Raw genomic sequence first — 17323 nt, 5'->3', positions numbered from 1 at the left:
TTTTTTATTTATTTATTTATTTTTTTTTTGCTGTCTCCCGCGTTTGCGAGGTAGCACAAGGAAACAGATGAAAGAAATGTCCCAACCCACCCCCATACACACGTATATACATACGTCCACACACGCAAATATACATACCTACACAGCTTTCCATGGTTTACCCCAGATGCTTCACATGCCCTGATTCAATCCACTGACAGCACGTCAACCCCGGTATACCACATCGATCCAATTCACTCTATTCCTTGCCCTCCTTTCACCCTCCTGCATGTTCAGGCCCCGATCACACAAAATCTTTTTCACTCCATCTTTCCACCTCCAATTTGGTCTCCCACTTCTCCTCGTTCCCTCCACCTCCGACACATATATCCTCTTGGTCAATCTTTCCTCACTCATTCTCTCCATGTGCCCAAACCATTTCAAAACACCCTCTTCTGCTCTCTCAACCACGCTCTTTCTATTTCCACACATCTCTCTTACCCTTACGTTACTTACTCGATCAAACCACCTCACACCACACATTGTCCTCAAACATCTCATTTCCAGCACATACATCCTCCTGCGCACAACTCTATCCATAGCCCACGCCTCGCAACCATACAACATTGTTGGAACCACTATTCCTTCAAACATACCCATTTTTGCTTTCCGAGATAATGTTCTCGACTTCCACACATTCTTCAAGGCTCCCAGAATTTTCGCCCCCTCCCCCACCCTATGATCCACTTCCGCTTCCATGGTTCCATCCGCTGCCAGATCCACTCCCAGATATCTAAAACACTTTACTTCCTCCAGTTTTGCTCCATTCAAACTTACCTCCCAATTGACTTGACCCTCAACCCTACTGTACCTAATAACCTTGCTCTTATTCACATTTACTCTTAACTTTCTTCTTTCACACACTTTACCAAACTCAGTCACCAGCTTCTGCAGTTTCTCACATGAATTAGCCACCAGCGCTGTATCATCAGCGAACAACAACTGACTCACTTCCCAAGCTCTCTCATCCCCAACAGACTTCATACTTGCCCCTCTTTCCAAAACTCTTGCATTTACCTCCCTAACAACCCCATCCATAAACAAATTAAACAACCATGGAGACATCACACACCCCTGCCACAAACCTACATTCACTTTATCTATATTCATTATATCATACTTAATCACTGTTTCCCGCATCAGCGAGGTAGCACAAGGAAACAGACGAAGAATGGCCCAGCCACTCATATGTTAATGTGCTGAGAGGTGCAACTAGAGGGATGCCTGATCATTATCTTGTCTAGGCGAAGGTGAAGATTTGTAGAGGTTTTCAGAAAAGAAGAGAGAATGTTGCGTGAAGAGAGTGGTGAGAGTAAGTGAGCTTGGGAAGGAGACTTGCATGAGGAAGTACCAGGAGAGACTGAGTGCAGAATGGAAAAAGGTGAGAGCAAAGGATGTAAGGGGAGTGGGGGAAGAATGGGATGTATTTAGGGAAGCAGTGATGGCTTGCTCAAATGATGCTTGTAGCATGAGAAGTGTGAGAGGTGAGGAGATTAGAAAGGGTAGTGAGTGGTGGGATGAAGAAGTAAGATTATTAGTGAAAGAGAAGAGAGAGGCATTTGGATGATTTTTGCAGGGAAATACTGCAAATGAGTGGGAGATGTATAAAAGAAAGAGGCAGGAGGTCAAGAGAAAGGTGCAAGAGGTGAAAAAGAGGGCAAATGAGAGTTGGGGTGAGAGAATATCATTAAATTTTCGAGAGAATAAAAAGATGTTTTGGAAGGAGGTAAATAAAGTGCGTAAGACAAGAGAACAAATGGGAACATCAGTGAAGGGGGCTAATGGGGAGGTAATGATAAGTAGTGCTGATGTGAGAAGGAGGAGTGAGTATTTTGAAGGTTTGTTGAATGTATTAGATGATAGAGTGGTAGATATAGGGTGTTTTGGCCGAGGTGGTGTGTGAAGTGAGAGGGTCAGGGAGAATGATTCGGTAAACAGAAAAGAGGGAGTGAAAGCTTTGCGGAAGATGAAAGCCAGCAAGGCGTGGGTTTAGGTGGTATTGCAGTGGAATTTATGAAAAAAGGGGGTGACTGTTGTTGAATGGTTGGTGAGGATATTCAGTGTATGTATGGTTCATGAGGATTGGCAGAATGAATGCTTAGTGCCATTGTACAGAGGCAAAGGGGATAAGGGTGAGTGTTCAAATTACAGAGGTATAAGTTTGTTGAGTATTCGTGGGAAATTATATGGAAGGTTATTGATTGAGAAGGTGAAGGCATGTACAGAACATCAGATTGGGGAAGAGCAGTTTGGTTTCAGAACTGGTAGAAGATGTGTGGGGCAGGTGTTTGTTTTGAAGAGTGTATGTGAGAAATACTTAGAAAAACAAATGGATCCACACATCCTTTACCACTTCTGAAACCACACTGCTCTTCCCCAATCTGATGCTCTGTACATGCTTTCACCTCTCAATCAAAACCTCCCATATGATTTTTTTATGAAATGATATATTAGACTGAAAAAGTAACAGAAAATACACAAATTTTTATTATTATATATGTGTAAGCCTGTTCCAGAGTTGAGCTGATGGAGGACTTGTGTACTGTGTAGTATGTTTAACAGCTCCTGATAAGAAAGGAAAACATGGTTATGACAGCTCTATCTTGCTTTTGAGTTTGTTTTGTACACAGACACCTGATGTTGCATAACATGAGTAATTGAATGTGTAGAGTTGGTGAATGTGTAGAGAATGTTGAAAGATTTTTTCTTTATACTGAACATTACTTCTGTTTCATAAACACTGTTATTTCACTCATACTCTTATTTCACACACAAGCACAGCATTGTTGATGAATAACATGATTAGAATTATAAGACTTGCATTTCATGCTACACAAGTGTGAAGATCGAGTAGCTTACATGAGTGGAGAAGATATTAGAAGTGTTTTTCTCTGGAAATATTCTAGGTCTTTACCTATGATATCTCATCAAAGTTCTCCATTACCCCAGGATTGCATGAAAAGGAAATTATTTTTTCCACAAGTGTTAGTTCAGTAGATAGATAATAAACAAACTGATGGACAGTTTCTTGAACTTAAGCAGCCATTTCACTGAAAATACACATCTGACACACAGATATTATAGAACTGGGAGGTCATGATAATAACTAGTTAACCAGTCATAACAGAGCTTAAAATCATAGTGGGGCTGGATATTTCCATGGTTTGGATGAGCACATGAATGAGTTACGTTTACATAGTCGGAATGGCAGATATACAGGAAGTTATTCAGGGTGAATACTATGGTTTATACATTATGCACTTGGTGATAATTAGTCAAACATTGAGTGATGAATACTTACAGTTATATAATAGTTGACATACCACACAGCATTATTAAGAGAAAACCTAGCCATTTACTTACTTAGCTTGTTCTTGCATTGTTTATGACTTTTACAAAGTTAGTTATAGGACTCCTCTCACACCTATCTGTCTGTGCAAGCTCTGATTGGTACAAGTCAATTGTAGTGATGGACGGTGGTCCGTAGGTGCGTAGGGGGAGGTCAGCAGTTTATTGCTAAACTGCTGTGTGAGCTGCCAGTGTTGGTTCAAGAGAGTGGACAGGTTCCTCAAGATGAGAGCCCCTTGGTAAGTGGTGTAAGATTGACCCAGGGTAATTGTGCACGCCCTTTTCTGCACTCTCTCCAGCTGGTCCCTCTGTGTGGCTGTTAGGAGGAGGAACAGGCTGGGGAGGTGTATGTGAGCTTAGATAGGATGAAGGTGGTTTAGACATTCCTAAGCTTATGTGATTGGATGCTTAGTGATCTCAGTCAGTGGAGAAAGTTGAGATGGTATAAGAAACAGTTGATGATAGTGCTGACGTGACTTTTTCAGTTTAAACCATCATCTCTAGTAACATGAAGAAGTTTGAAGTCTCTGATTGTCTGGAGGATGTCAGGGCCTAGTATCATGTCAGGGGGCAGAATGTTGTCTGCACTCAGGTTTGTGTGCACAGTCACAGTCTTGATGTGATTGATGGTGACATAGTTGGCTGCAGTCCACTCCTGGAAGTTACTGTTGATGTACAGAAGGGTGCTGAAGTCAGGAGAGGAGTTGTTGACAGTGATGGCAAAGGTGAAGTCTACATACTTTGAGAAATGGTATATGTGCCCCAGGGCATCAGTGATAAGGATGAGAAAGCAGAGTGTCCCATCTTAGTTCCTTGAGCAACTCCACAAGTAAGTTTTTAGGAAAAGATTTTGCAGGAATGATTGGGTTAGTGCTAAGCACTTACCACACATCTTGCTTGATGTATAAGACTGTTCTTCTCAGCTGCCACCTACAGTACATGATTATCGATTCTTGGTTCATCTGGGAATAATTTCAATCGCATGTCAAGTTTTTAATGTTTCTGTAGCTTTTCCATGCATTTTTCTTAATTCTCTTGGCAGCTGTGGTTTCGGTGCATTATATATGAGAGCTAGAGACTGAGTGTGAACGAATGTGGCCTTTGTTGTCTTTTCCTAGTGATAACTCGCGCACATGCGGGGGAGGGGGTTGTCATTTCATGTGTGGCGGGGTGGCGACGGGAATGAATAAAGGCAGCAAGTATGAATTATGTACATGTGTATATATGTATATGTCTGTGTATGTATATATATGTATATGTTGAAATTTATAGGTATGTATATGTGCGTGTGTGGACATGTATGTATATACATGTTCATGTGGGTGGGTTGGGCCATTCTTTCGTCTGTTTCCTTGCGCTACCTCACTAACGCGGGAGACAGTGACAAAGTATAACAAATAAAAATAAATAAAATCCATTGAAAAAGTTTTTAGCTTCCCAGCTGGGCTATTATGTATTTTTGTCTGATTTATTTTTGATATGTTCCATGGTATTTTTAAAGACAAGAAATTTGTATCATCCCTGTTGATAGGCTTTCAGGTTTTTCACATTTTCTTTTATACATTGAATTTCTTGCCATTGTGTAGGTTATCACATATCTTTGTCTTCTTTCTAGGCTGTATGGTTACACTTCTTTCAGCACTTCGTGGTAATCCACATGTTTCACCCCCTCAGTTTTGGATGTGAAGTGCTTTTGAATTTTCTGTGATATGTATTTCTAATGTTTAGTTGGAGACCATACAACACAGCAGTATTCAGTTTTGGTCCTACAATAAACATTTTCATTAGTAGTTTTCTATTCCTTGTAGAAAAAGTTTTCAGAATTAGAAAGGGTAGTGAATGTTTGGATGAAGAAGTTGTTAGTGAAAGAGAAAAGAGGAATTTGGATCCAAGATACTTGCAAGGGAGGAGTGCAAATGACTGGGTGATGTATGAAAGAAAGTGGCAGGAGGTCAAGAGGAAGGTGCAAGGATCGAAAAGGAGGACAAATGAGATTAGGGATGAGAGAGTATGATTAAACTTTGGGGAAAATTAGAAAATCTTTTGGAAGGAGGTAAATAACACGTGAAAGACAAGAGAACAAATAGGAACATTGTTGAAGGGAGAAAGGGGAAGTGATAACAGGTAGTGATGAAGTGAAAAGGAGATGGAGTGAGTATTTTGAAGGTTTGTTGAATTTTTGATGATAGAGTGGCAGATGTAGAGTGTTTTGGTCTGGATGGTGTGCTTAGTGAGAGAGACAGGGAGCATGGTTTGGTTAAGAGAAGAGGTCGTGAAAGCCTTGTGGAAGATGAAATCCACAAAGGCAGTGGATGTGGACTATATTGCAGTTGAATCATTAAGAAAGGGGGTGACTGTGATGTTGATTGGTTGATTGGTTGGTAAGGATATTCAGTATATGGATCACGATGAAGTGCATGAGGATTGGCAGAATGCATGTATAGTGCCATTGTACAAAGGCAAAGGGGATAAAGGTGAGTTGTCAGACTACAGAGGCATAAGTTTATGAAGTATTCCTGACAAATTGTATGGGAGGGTATTGATTGAGAGGGTGAAGGCATGTACAGAGCATCAGATTGGGAAGGAGCAGTGTGGTTTCAGAAGTTGTAGAGGATGTGTGGATCAGGTGTATGCTTCGAAGAATATGTTTGAGAAATATTTGGAAATACAGATGGATTGGTGTGTAGCATTTATGGATCTAGAGAAGGCATATGATGGGTTTGATAGAGATGCTTTGTGGAAGGTCTTAAGAGTATATGGTGTGGGAGGTAAGCTGCGAGAAGCAGTGAAAAGTTCTTATCAAGGATGTAAGGGATGTGTACGAGTAGGAAGAGAAGAGAGTGATTGGTTCCTGATGAAGGTCGGTCTGTGGCAGGGATGTGTGATGTCTTCATGGTTGTCTAGTTAGTTGACTAAGATGAGGCAGGAGAAGGTTTTTCTAGTGGAAGTGGAGGCAGTGTTTCCAGCATTCACTTGAACTTGTCAGCACTGCATCTGACTGATGTGGCTAGTAATTTTACTTACTTTCATTGTTTTGTTTTGAAAAATATCGGTGAATCACATTGGAAAGGCAAAATATGCATAGCTCTTAGATTCAGTGAATGAGGATGGACAGGGTGGTGAGTGAAGAAATCACTAGTTTGAATAGTATTCTTAAGTTTAGATTTGATAGAGTTAAGTATATTGCAGAGTTGATTTAGACATGCTGGTAAGAATAGATTTAGTGAGATTTGCCAAAAATATATATAATTAATAGGTGTAGAAGTAGATGATGGGTAAAGGTGAGATGAGAGAACAAAATAAGTCCATTGTGTTAGGGAAGGGATCTTCTAAAAATGTTCTAAGGAAGTTCAGCTTGGTCCATCTTGCTGTACCTTGTGGGAAATTGAAAGATATTTGTGTATGTTTGGGGGATGCTGTAAGAATTTTTCCCCCATGTCATATTTATGTATGTTAAGGAGATGCTGTAGGAAGAATTTTTTCCCCCATTGTTACATAGTTGCTTCCAATGATTCATAAAACAGTCAAGAAAACTAAGAGGGATGGGCTTGGAAACATTAGCTTGTATCCTCGTCTTTGCATAATTGATAGATTTTTTTATAGCATATGGATGATGAGGCTCAGGCCCAGCGAGCAATTCGTGAACTGGATGGCTATGAGTTCAATGGCATGCAACTGAGGGTCCGAAAATCTACTTCCCATGGAAGACAGCAGACTGGCATTGGGAATCCAGACATGTGCCTCCACTGTGGATCTAGCAGCTTATGGTCCAAACAGTGTTACAGTGATGAACTTTTTGAAGGTTCTCGATACTCTGATCGGGAGCGAGGAGGCCGAAGCTATGTACCACAGCCTCAAGCCAGCTATGCCAGGGAACATTTTATGCATTATAGGGTTAGTTTTTTATATGTGTTCATATTTTCTTTTGGTATTTTTTACATGTAACTCCAAAACTTGTCATTCACAATGTAACCACAAGCAGGTGAAGTCCAATAACACCCATATATTTATTATTTATTTATTCATCTATTATATTTGATCACCATTTCCTGCATCAGCAAGGTAGTGCCAGGAAACATGAAGAACAGCCTATCCACTCATATACGCATATATATGCATAAACACCCACGCACATACATATGTATACATATACATATATGCGGAAGATGAAAGCCAGCAAGGCAGCAGGTTTGGATGGTATTGCAGTGGACTTTATTAAAAAAGGGGGTGACTGTATTGTTGACTGGTTGGTAAGGTTATTTAATGTATGTATGACTCATGGTGAGGTGCCTGAGGATTGGCGGAATGCGTGCATAGTGCCATTGTACAAAGGCAAAGGGGATAAGAGTGAGTGCTCAAATTACAGAGGTATAAGTTTGTTGAGTATTCCTGGTAAATTATATGGGAGGGTATTGATTGAGAGGGTGAAGGCATGTACAGAGCATCAGATTGGGGAAGAGCAGTGTGGTTTCAGAAGTTGTAGAGGATGTGTGGATCAGGTGTTTGCTTTGAAGAATGTATGTGAGAAATACTTAGAAAAGCAAATGGATTTGTATGTAGCATTTATGGATCTGGAGAAGGCATATGATAGAGTTGATAGAGATGCTCTGTGGAAGGTATTAAGAATATATGGTGTGGGAGGCAAGTTGTTAGAAGCAGTGAAAAGTTTTTATCGAGGATGTAAGGCATGTGTACGTGTAGGAAGAGAGGAAAGTGATTGGTTCTCAGTGAATGTAGGTTTGCGGCAGGGGTGTGTGATGTCTCCATGGTTGTTTAATTTGTTTATGGATGGGGTTGTTAGGGAGGTAAATGCAAGAGTTTTGGAAAGAGGGGCAAGTATGAAGTCTGTTGGGGATGAGAGAGCTTGGGAAGTGAGTCAGTTGTTGTTCGCTGATGATACAGCGCTGGTGGCTAATTCTTGTGAGAAACTGCAGAAGCTGGTGACTGAGTTTGGTAAAGTGTGTGGAAGAAGAAAGTTAAGAGTAAATGTGAATAAGAGCAAGGTTATTAGGTACAGTAGGGTTGAGGGTCAAGTCAATTGGGTGGTGAGTTTGAATGGAGAAAAACTGGAGGAAGTGAAGTGTTTTAGATATCTGGGAGTGGATCTGGCAGCGGATGGAACCATGGAAGCTGAAGTGGATCATAGGGTGGGGGAGGGGGCGAAAATTCTGGGGACCTTGAAGAATGTGTGGAAGTCGAGAACATTATCTCGGAAAGCAAAAATGGGTATGTTTGAAGGAATAGTGGTTCCAACAATGTTGTATGGTTGCGAGGCGTGGGCTATGGATAGAGTTGTGCGCAGGAGGATGGATGTGCTGGAAATGAGATGTTTGAGGACAATGTGTGGTGTGAGGTGGTTTGATCGAGTGAGTAATGTAAGGGTAAGAGAGATGTGTGGAAATAAAAAGAGCGTGGTTGAGAGAGCAGAAGAGGGTGTTTTGAAGTGGTTTGGGCACATGGAGAGAATGAGTGAGGAAAGATTGACCAAGAGGATATATGTGTCGGAGGTGGAGGGAACGAGAAGAGGGAGACCAAATTGGAGGTGGAAAGATGGAGTGAAAAAGATTTTGTGTGATCGGGGCCTGAACATGCAGGAGGGTGAAAGGAGGGCAAGGAATAGAGTGAATTGGAGCGATGTGGTATACCGGGGTTGACGTGCTGTCAGTGGATTGAATCAAGGCATGTGAAGCGTCTGGGGTAAACCATGGAAAGCTGTGTAGGTATGTATATTTGCGTGTGTGGACGTATGTATATACATGTGTATGGGGGGGGGGGTTGGGCCATTTCTTTCGTCTGTTTCCTTGCGCTACCTCGCAAACGCGGGAGACAACGACAAAGTATAATAAGAAAAAAAAAAAATCATGTACACATATACATACGTATACATACACTTACAATGACAAATGCATATTTACACTTGTACATATTCATACTTGCTTGCCCTCATACATTCCTGACTCCACCCCACTCCACAGGAAAAAGCATTGCTACCCCCTGCTTCAGCGAGGTAGTGCCAGGAAAACAGAAAAAAAAGGCCACATTTGTTCACACTCAGTCTCTAGCTGTCTTGTGTAATGCACTGAAACCACAGCTCCCCATCTACATCCAGGCCCCACAGACCTTTCCATGGTTTACCAAAGACGTTCCACATGCCCTGGTTCAGTCCATTGACAGCACGTTGACCCCAGTGTACCACATCGTTCCAATTCACTTTATTCCTTGCAAGCCTCTCATCCTCCTGTGTGTTCAGGCCCAAATTGCTCAAAATTTTTTTCACTCCATCCTTCTACCTCCAATTTTGTCTCCCACCTGTCGTTGTTCTCCCCACTTCTGACACATATATCCTCTTTGTCAACCTTTCCTCACTCATTCTTTTCTTATGTCCAAACCATTACAACACACTCTCTTCTGCTCTCTCATCTACACTCTTTTTATTACCACACATCTCTCTTACCCTTTCATTACCTACTCGATCAAACCACCTCACACTACACATTGTCCTCAAATATTTCATGTCCTACACCTCCACCCCCCTCCATACAACCCTATCTATAACCTATACCACACAACCATATAATATTGTTGGAAATACTATTCCTTCAAACATACTCAATTTTGCTCTGAGAAAATGTTCTCTCCACGCAGTCTTCACTGCTCCCAGAACCTTTGCCCCTTCCCCCACCCTATGACTCACTACTGCCTCCACGGTTCCATTCGCTGCCAAGTCCACTCCCTGGTGTCTAAAACGCTTCACTTCCTCCAATTTTTCTTCATTCAAACTTACATCCCAACTAACTTGTCCCTCAACCTTACTCTTATTCACATTTACTCTCAACTTTCTGCTTTCACACACTTTTCCAAACTCAGTCACCAACTTCTGCAGTTTCTCACTCGAATCAGCTACCTGTGCTGTATCATCGACGAACAGCAACTGACTCACTTCCCAATCCCTCTCATCCCTGACAAATTGCATACTTGCTCCTCTCTCCAAAACACTTGCATTTACCTCCCTACTCACCCCATCCATAAACAAACAGTCATGGGGACATCACACACCCTTGCCACAGACCTATCTTCACTAGGAAGCAATCACTCTCCTCTCTTCCTACTCATACACATGCCTTACATCCTTGATCAAGACTCTTCATTGCTTTTAGCAACTTACATCCCACACCAGATACTCATAAGACCTTCCACAAAGCATCTCTATCACCCCTATTATATACCTTCTCCAGATCCATAACTGCTAAATACAAATCCATCTGTATTTCTAAGTATTTCTCACACACATTCTTCAAAGCAAACACCTGATCCACACATCCTCTACCACTTCTGAAACCACATTTCTCCACAATCTGATGCTCTATACTTGCCTTCACCCTCTCAATCAGTACCCTCTCATACAATTTGCCAGGAATATTCAACAAACTTATGCTTCTGTAGTTTAAAAACTCACCTTTGACCCCTTTGCCTTTGTATAGTGGCATTATAAACGCATTCCACCAATCCTCAGGCACTTCACCATGATCCATACTTACATTGCATATCCTTACCAACCAATCAACAACACAGTCACCCTTTTTTCTTTATTAATTCAACTGCAATACCATCCAAACCCAGTGCCTTGCCAGATTTCATCTTCCGCAAGGCTTTCACCACCTCTACTCTCTTAACTAAACCATTCTCCCTGACCCTCTCGCATTGCACACCACCCCAACCAAAACACCTTACATTCTATCATCAAATACATTCAACAAACCTTCAAAATACTCACTCATCTCCTTCTCACTTCATCACCTCTCCCCTTGCCTCCTTCACCAATGTTCCCATTTGTTCTTTTGTCTTCAGCATTTATTTACCTCCTTCCAAAACATCTTTTTACCCTCCCTAAAGTTTAATGATACTCTCTCACCCCAACACTCATTTGTCCTCTTTTTCAACCCTTGCACCTAACTCTTGACCTCTTGCCACTTTCTTTTATACATCTCCCAGTCATTTGCACTCCTTCCTTGAAAGTATCATCCAAACACCTCTCTTTTCTCTTTCACTAACAGCTTTACCTCTTTATATTACCACTCACTACCCTTCTAATCTGCCCACTTGCCACCTTTCTCCTGCCACATGCATCCTTTGTACATACCATCACTGTTTCTGAGACACATCCTATTCCTCACCTACCCCCTCACGTTATTTGGTCTTTCCTTTTGCCATTCTACACTCAATCTCTCCTTTCCATGTTCACTTAATCTCACCACTCTCTTCTCCCCAACATTTTTCTCTTCTTTTTTGAAAACCTCTACAAATTTTCACCTTTTCCTCCACAAGATAGTGATCAGACATCCCACTAGCTGCCCCTCTCAGCACATTAACATCCAAAAGTCTCTTTTACATGCTTATCAATTAACATGTTATTTAATAATGCCTTTTGACCATCTTTCTAACTCACATACATATACTTATGTATATATTTTATCCCTGGGGATAGGGGGGAAAGAATACTTCCCACGTATTCCCTGCATGTCGTAGAAGGCGACTAAAAGGGGAGGGAGCGGGGGGGCTGGAAATCCTCCCCTCTCTATTTTTTTTGATTTTTCCAAAAGAAGGAACAGAGAAGGGGGCCAGGTGAGGATATTCCCCCAAAGGCCCAGTCCTCTGTTTTTAACGCTACCTCGCTAATGCAGGAAATGGCGAACAGTTTGAAAAAAAAAAAAAAAATTCTTTTTAAATCTGGTCTTCCAAGTCAACAATCTTTTTATTTTGCTTTGTCGCTGTCTGCTGCGTTAGCAAGGTAGCGCAAGGAAACAGACAAAAGAATGGCCCAATCCACCCACACCCACATGTATATACATACACGTCCACACATGCAAATATACATACACGTCCACACACGCAAATATACATACACGTCCACACACGCAAATATACATACCTATACATCTCAATGTACAGATATATATACACTCACAGACATATACATATATACTTATGTACATAATTCATACTGTCTGCCTTATTTATTCCCATCGCCACCTCGCCACACATGGAATAACAACCCCCTCCCCCCTCATGTGTGCGAAGTAACGCTAGGAAAAGACAACAAAGGCCACATTCGTTCACACTCAGTCTCTAGCTGTCATGTAATAATGCACCGAAACCACAGCTCCCTTTCCACATCCAGGCCCCACAGAACTTTCCATGGTTTACCCCAGACGCTTCACATGCCCTGGTTCAATCCATTGACAGCACGTCGACCCCGGTATACCACATCGTTCCAATTCACTCTATTCCTTGCCCGCTTTTCACCCTCCTGCATGTTTAGGCCCCGATCACTCAAAATCTTTTTCACAGCACACAAATCAAAAAGCTATTCACCATTTCCATTCACAACACTGAATACCCTATGTACACGAATTATACCCTTAACTGCCACCTTTGTAGTTAAATGACCCATCACTAATACCTGATCTTGTGCACCAAAGCTGGTGACTCACCCACTCAGCTGCTCCCAAAACACTTGCCTCTCATGATCTTTCTTTTCATGACCAGGTGCATAAGCACCAATAATCACCCATCTCTCCATCCACTTTTAGTCTTACCCAAGACATCTTGGATTATTCTGGCTCTGCATCCTAACTTAACAGAGTTGAGTCAAAAGCGGTCTGCTTATAAACTCTCCCAGGCTAACTTTAAGACTTGACTCCCTTGCCCTATGCTTCAATGTTGGTTCACTTTCCTACTTCTATAAGTATTACTTAGGTTTTTGCTTCTGAGAGCTGGCTTCTTGTGTACCCCCACTACTAGCTAGACCATGCAATGCATGCAATGCTTGGCAAGCAACTGTGTCACATGATTACTGTGTGGCCATTTTTAATAACTGTTTCTTTCACGTACACCTCAAAGCATTGGAACTCTACATTCTCTTGTTTTTCCCAATAACTATCACCTAGCATATTTTTAGAGAGGTTTTTCACTTTCTCCAAAATTTATAAATACTTTTCCTTTTCTGCTCTTTTTCCCTTCATTAAATTAAACTCTTTAAATTTGATTTAAGTTCTGACCTTGATGTGGAGTTTTATCCGTGACTGGAGCCTCCAATGAAAATGAAACTTTCGGATGGTGTGAAAGCCTTCTATTGAGGTGCAAATGCATGTGTAAGTGTCGAGAGTTAAGCAAAAGTTTGGTATTCATGTGGACATGATGTAAGGGTTTTATTATACATGCAGATAGAGTGATATGAGAGATGAAAGCAAAACTGGGGAAAAGGTGTGTAGAGATGAAGTGTGGTGGCGAGGTATGGTGGCTAGTGATGAGCTTGTTTGTGGATGATAGTGTTTTGTTTGCTGTTAGTGGAGTTGCAGGTTTTGATTTTTTTATGATGTGTGTAAGTGTAGGCATTGACGATTGATGCAAGTAAATGTAAATTTATTGTGTTTGAAAGGAATGATAGTGAAAGTATAGATTTTGCAAAGCCCTGTAGAGTGAAAGAAGAAAGTATACTAAACTGTGTTATAAATGATGGGGAAAAAAGACAGGAAACAGTGAGAGAATTTATGTACATGGGAGTTATTTTAGGTAAGCTGGGTGATAAAGGAGAGATAAGGGAGAGAGTAGTAGAGGGTAGAAGAATCACTGGGTCCTTTAATAGAGTAATGAAGGCTAGAGGTGTAAGTAGGGAAGTGAAGAAAAGATTAAGAGATGCCATAGTCCTTCAATCCCTGACCTCTGTAGTTGAAACATGGACATGGAATGAATCACAGAGGTCAAGAAACCAGACTGGAAATGAACCACATGACAGGAGTGTGTGGTATGATGAGAGGGAATGAAGAAACAAATGAGGGGATGTATGAGAGATGTAGTATGGCAGGGAATGCAAAGGGAATGAATTGTTGAGTGGCAGAATTGGTAAAATGTAATACTATGAGGTGGTTTGGGCATGTGGAAAAATTACAAGGCAAGTGTATGATAGTAAAATTAAAGGGGTTAGTATGACAGAAAAACCGTCTGTGACATGAGAAACAGTGAGAGAGTACTGGAGTGAGAGGAATAGAGGAAGATTGCATAGAATGGTGTTCATAAGGGATGCATGTAAGGACAAGGATGAGTGAAGACTCTATTGCCATTCCCTTGATGAGAGCTCCTGAAGGGAATGGGCATCAGAGATATAGATCAATAGATAGATTAGAGAATAATCATAGTGAGGCCATCTTTCATTTTGTCCCATTCTCATTTCTTTACATTTACTTTGGTAGAATTTCATCAGCACATAGCTGAGCAACTTTGGAGGTATTTTAGGTCCCCTTGTAAGTTGATTCAGTCTTGCTTGATATTCACTTCCCTCATGACCTTTGCATCATTCTAGCAAGTCATTTACATGGATCAAGATGAGTAATGGTCAAAGAACAGAACCTGTGGCACTCTGCTGGTCACCTCAATCCATTTGATATCAAGAAGGTTCCTCCAACATGCATTTTTTTTTCTCTTCCATGGAGGTAATCTGTCCATAGGAGGCATTTTCACCCCTGTTCCTGCATTCTCTTGTGGCAAAGGGTAGTTGAGTAGTAAATGCTTAGTGTCTTCATTGTTGTAGTTGCACAAGTCTTTCTCACACATGCACATGATCATTAAGCTTATATATCCTTCTAGATGATAATCATAGTGAGGCTTTCTTTTACTTTGTCCCTTCCTCATTAGTTTACATTTGCTTAATTTGAATTTCATCAACCATGTAGGAATGCAGTCCTGCTCATTTTTTACTCCTTGGCCATTACATTACTAACAAACATATTCAAAAAGGAATCCATATCTCGGAATAGGATAGGGAGGGAGCACTATTGTGGGAGTGAACTGCAAAAAAAGTCATCTCATGGTGTGTGAAACCTTTGCAAAATTCCTGATGTGGCTGGGTTGGTCTGGTTACACTTTAGCATATTTCGTTGAATTTCTGAAATGAGTGCTTTTTTTGAAGAAAAGAGGAAAAAGAATTTATTTCACTGTAGAGTGAGTGTCAGCATAGTAAACTGACCTGGGGATACTGCCCAGGGGTGAAATATTCCTGTTCCTGGGTCTGCAAAGCAAAGTGAGAGGAGAGAAAAAAGAAAAAGGAATAGTGTGGACTGTTTTTACATAATTTTTCCTAAAGTTGAGTGAAGCATTAATCCAAGTGAGAAAGAATACCCATTGGCAACACTACTGGAAACAAGTCATACACTTGATGCCTGTAGCATGCAGGACCAAGACATAAGTATCTAAATCAGGTTCATTTATTTTTTTGTAATCATGTGAGAAACTGCAGAAGCTGGTGACTGAGTTTGGTAAAGTGTGTGAAAGAAGAAAGTTAAGAGTAAATGTGAATAAGAGCAAGGTTATTAGGTACAGTAGGGTTGAGGGTCAAGTCAATTGGGAGGTAAGTTTGAATGGAGCAAAACTGGAGGAAGTAAAGTGTTTTAGATATCTGGGAGTGGATCTGGCAGCGGATGGAACCATGGAAGCGGAAGTGGATCATAGGGTGGGGGAGGGGGCGAAAATTCTGGGAGCCTTGATGAATGTGTGGAAGTCGAGAACATTATCTCGGAAAGCAAAAATGGGTATGTTTGTAGGAATAGTGGTTCCAACAATGTTGTATGGTTGCGAGGCGTGGGCTATGGATAGAGTTGTGCGCAGGAGGGTGGATGTGCTGGAAATGAGATGTTTGAGGACAATGTGTGGTGTGAGGTGGTTTGATCGAGTAAGTAATGTAAGGGTAAGAGAGATGTGTGGAAATAAAAAGAGCGTGGTTGAGAGAGCAGAAGAGGGTGTTTTGAAATGGTTTGGGCACATGGAGAGAATGAGTGAGGAAAGATTGACCAAGAGGATATATGTGTCGGAGGTGGAGGGAACGAGGAGAAGTGGGAGACCAAATTGGAGGTGGAAAGATGGAGTGAAAAAGATTTTGAGTGATCGGGGCCTGAACATGCAGGAGGGTGAAAGGAGGGCAAGGAATAGAGTGAATTGGATCGATGTGGTATACCGGGGTTGACGTGCTGTCAGTGGATTGAATCAGGGCATGTGAAGCATCTGGGGTAAACCATGGAAAGCTGTGTAGGTATGTATATTTGCGTGTGTGGACGTATGTATATACATGTGTATAGGGGTGGGTTGGACCATTTCTTTCGTCTGTTTCCTTGCGTTACCTCGCAAACGCGGGAGACAGCGACAAAGCAAAAAAAAAAAAAAAAAATGAGAAGCTGTCAGGAAAACAGGCATGATGAATATATTTGAATAACCATTTGGAAAGAAGAAATGTATAATCATTATTTTTTTTTATTATACTTTGTCACTGTCTTTTGAATTAGCTAGGTACCGCAAGGAAACAGACGAAAAAATGGCCCAACCCACCCACATACACATGTATATACATACACATCCACACATGCTCATATACATACCTATACATTTCAACGTATACATATATATACATACACAGACATATACATATATACACATGGACATAATTTATACTTGCTGCCTTCAATCATTCCCATTGCCACCCTGCCTCACATGAAATGACAACCCCCTCCCCCTGCATGCGTGCAAGGTAGCACTTTAAGGAAAAGACAACAAAGGCCACATTCATTCACATTCAGTCTCTAGCTGTCATGTATAATGCATTGAAACCACAGCCCCCTTTCCACATCCATGCCCCACAAAACTTTCCATGGTTTTCCCCAGATGCTTCACATGCCCTGGTTCAATCCATTGACAGCACGTCAACCCCAGTATACCACATCGTTCCAATTCACTATATTCCTTACACACCTTTCACCCTCCTGCATGTTCAGGCCCTGATCACTCAAAATCTTTTTCACTCCATCCTTCCACCTGTGATTTGGTCTCCCACTTCTCGTTCCCTCCAACTCTGACACATATATCCTCTTTGTCAATCTTTCCCCGTTTATTC

The 17323-nt window shown here is 41.3% G+C and overlaps 1 protein-coding gene across 7 annotated transcripts in view; it reads left to right on the top strand.

Moving 5' to 3' along the window:
• Window positions 1-17323, top strand: part of LOC139753121 (RNA-binding protein lark-like) — a 61498-nt gene that overhangs the window by 19788 nt on the left and 24387 nt on the right. For all 7 annotated transcript variants that reach the window (XM_071669220.1, XM_071669223.1, XM_071669222.1 and 4 more), the window contains one exon: window positions 6991-7281. In XM_071669220.1, coding sequence (XP_071525321.1) covers window positions 6991-7281 — 291 coding nt within the window. The remainder of the gene's footprint in view (window positions 1-6990; window positions 7282-17323) is intronic.

The sequence above is a fragment of the Panulirus ornatus genome, chromosome 14 (assembly GCF_036320965.1).
Source record: "Panulirus ornatus isolate Po-2019 chromosome 14, ASM3632096v1, whole genome shotgun sequence".
In the NCBI taxonomy this organism is placed as follows: domain Eukaryota; kingdom Metazoa; phylum Arthropoda; class Malacostraca; order Decapoda; family Palinuridae; genus Panulirus; species Panulirus ornatus.
This window is presented reverse-complemented; position numbering and strand designations above follow the sequence as displayed.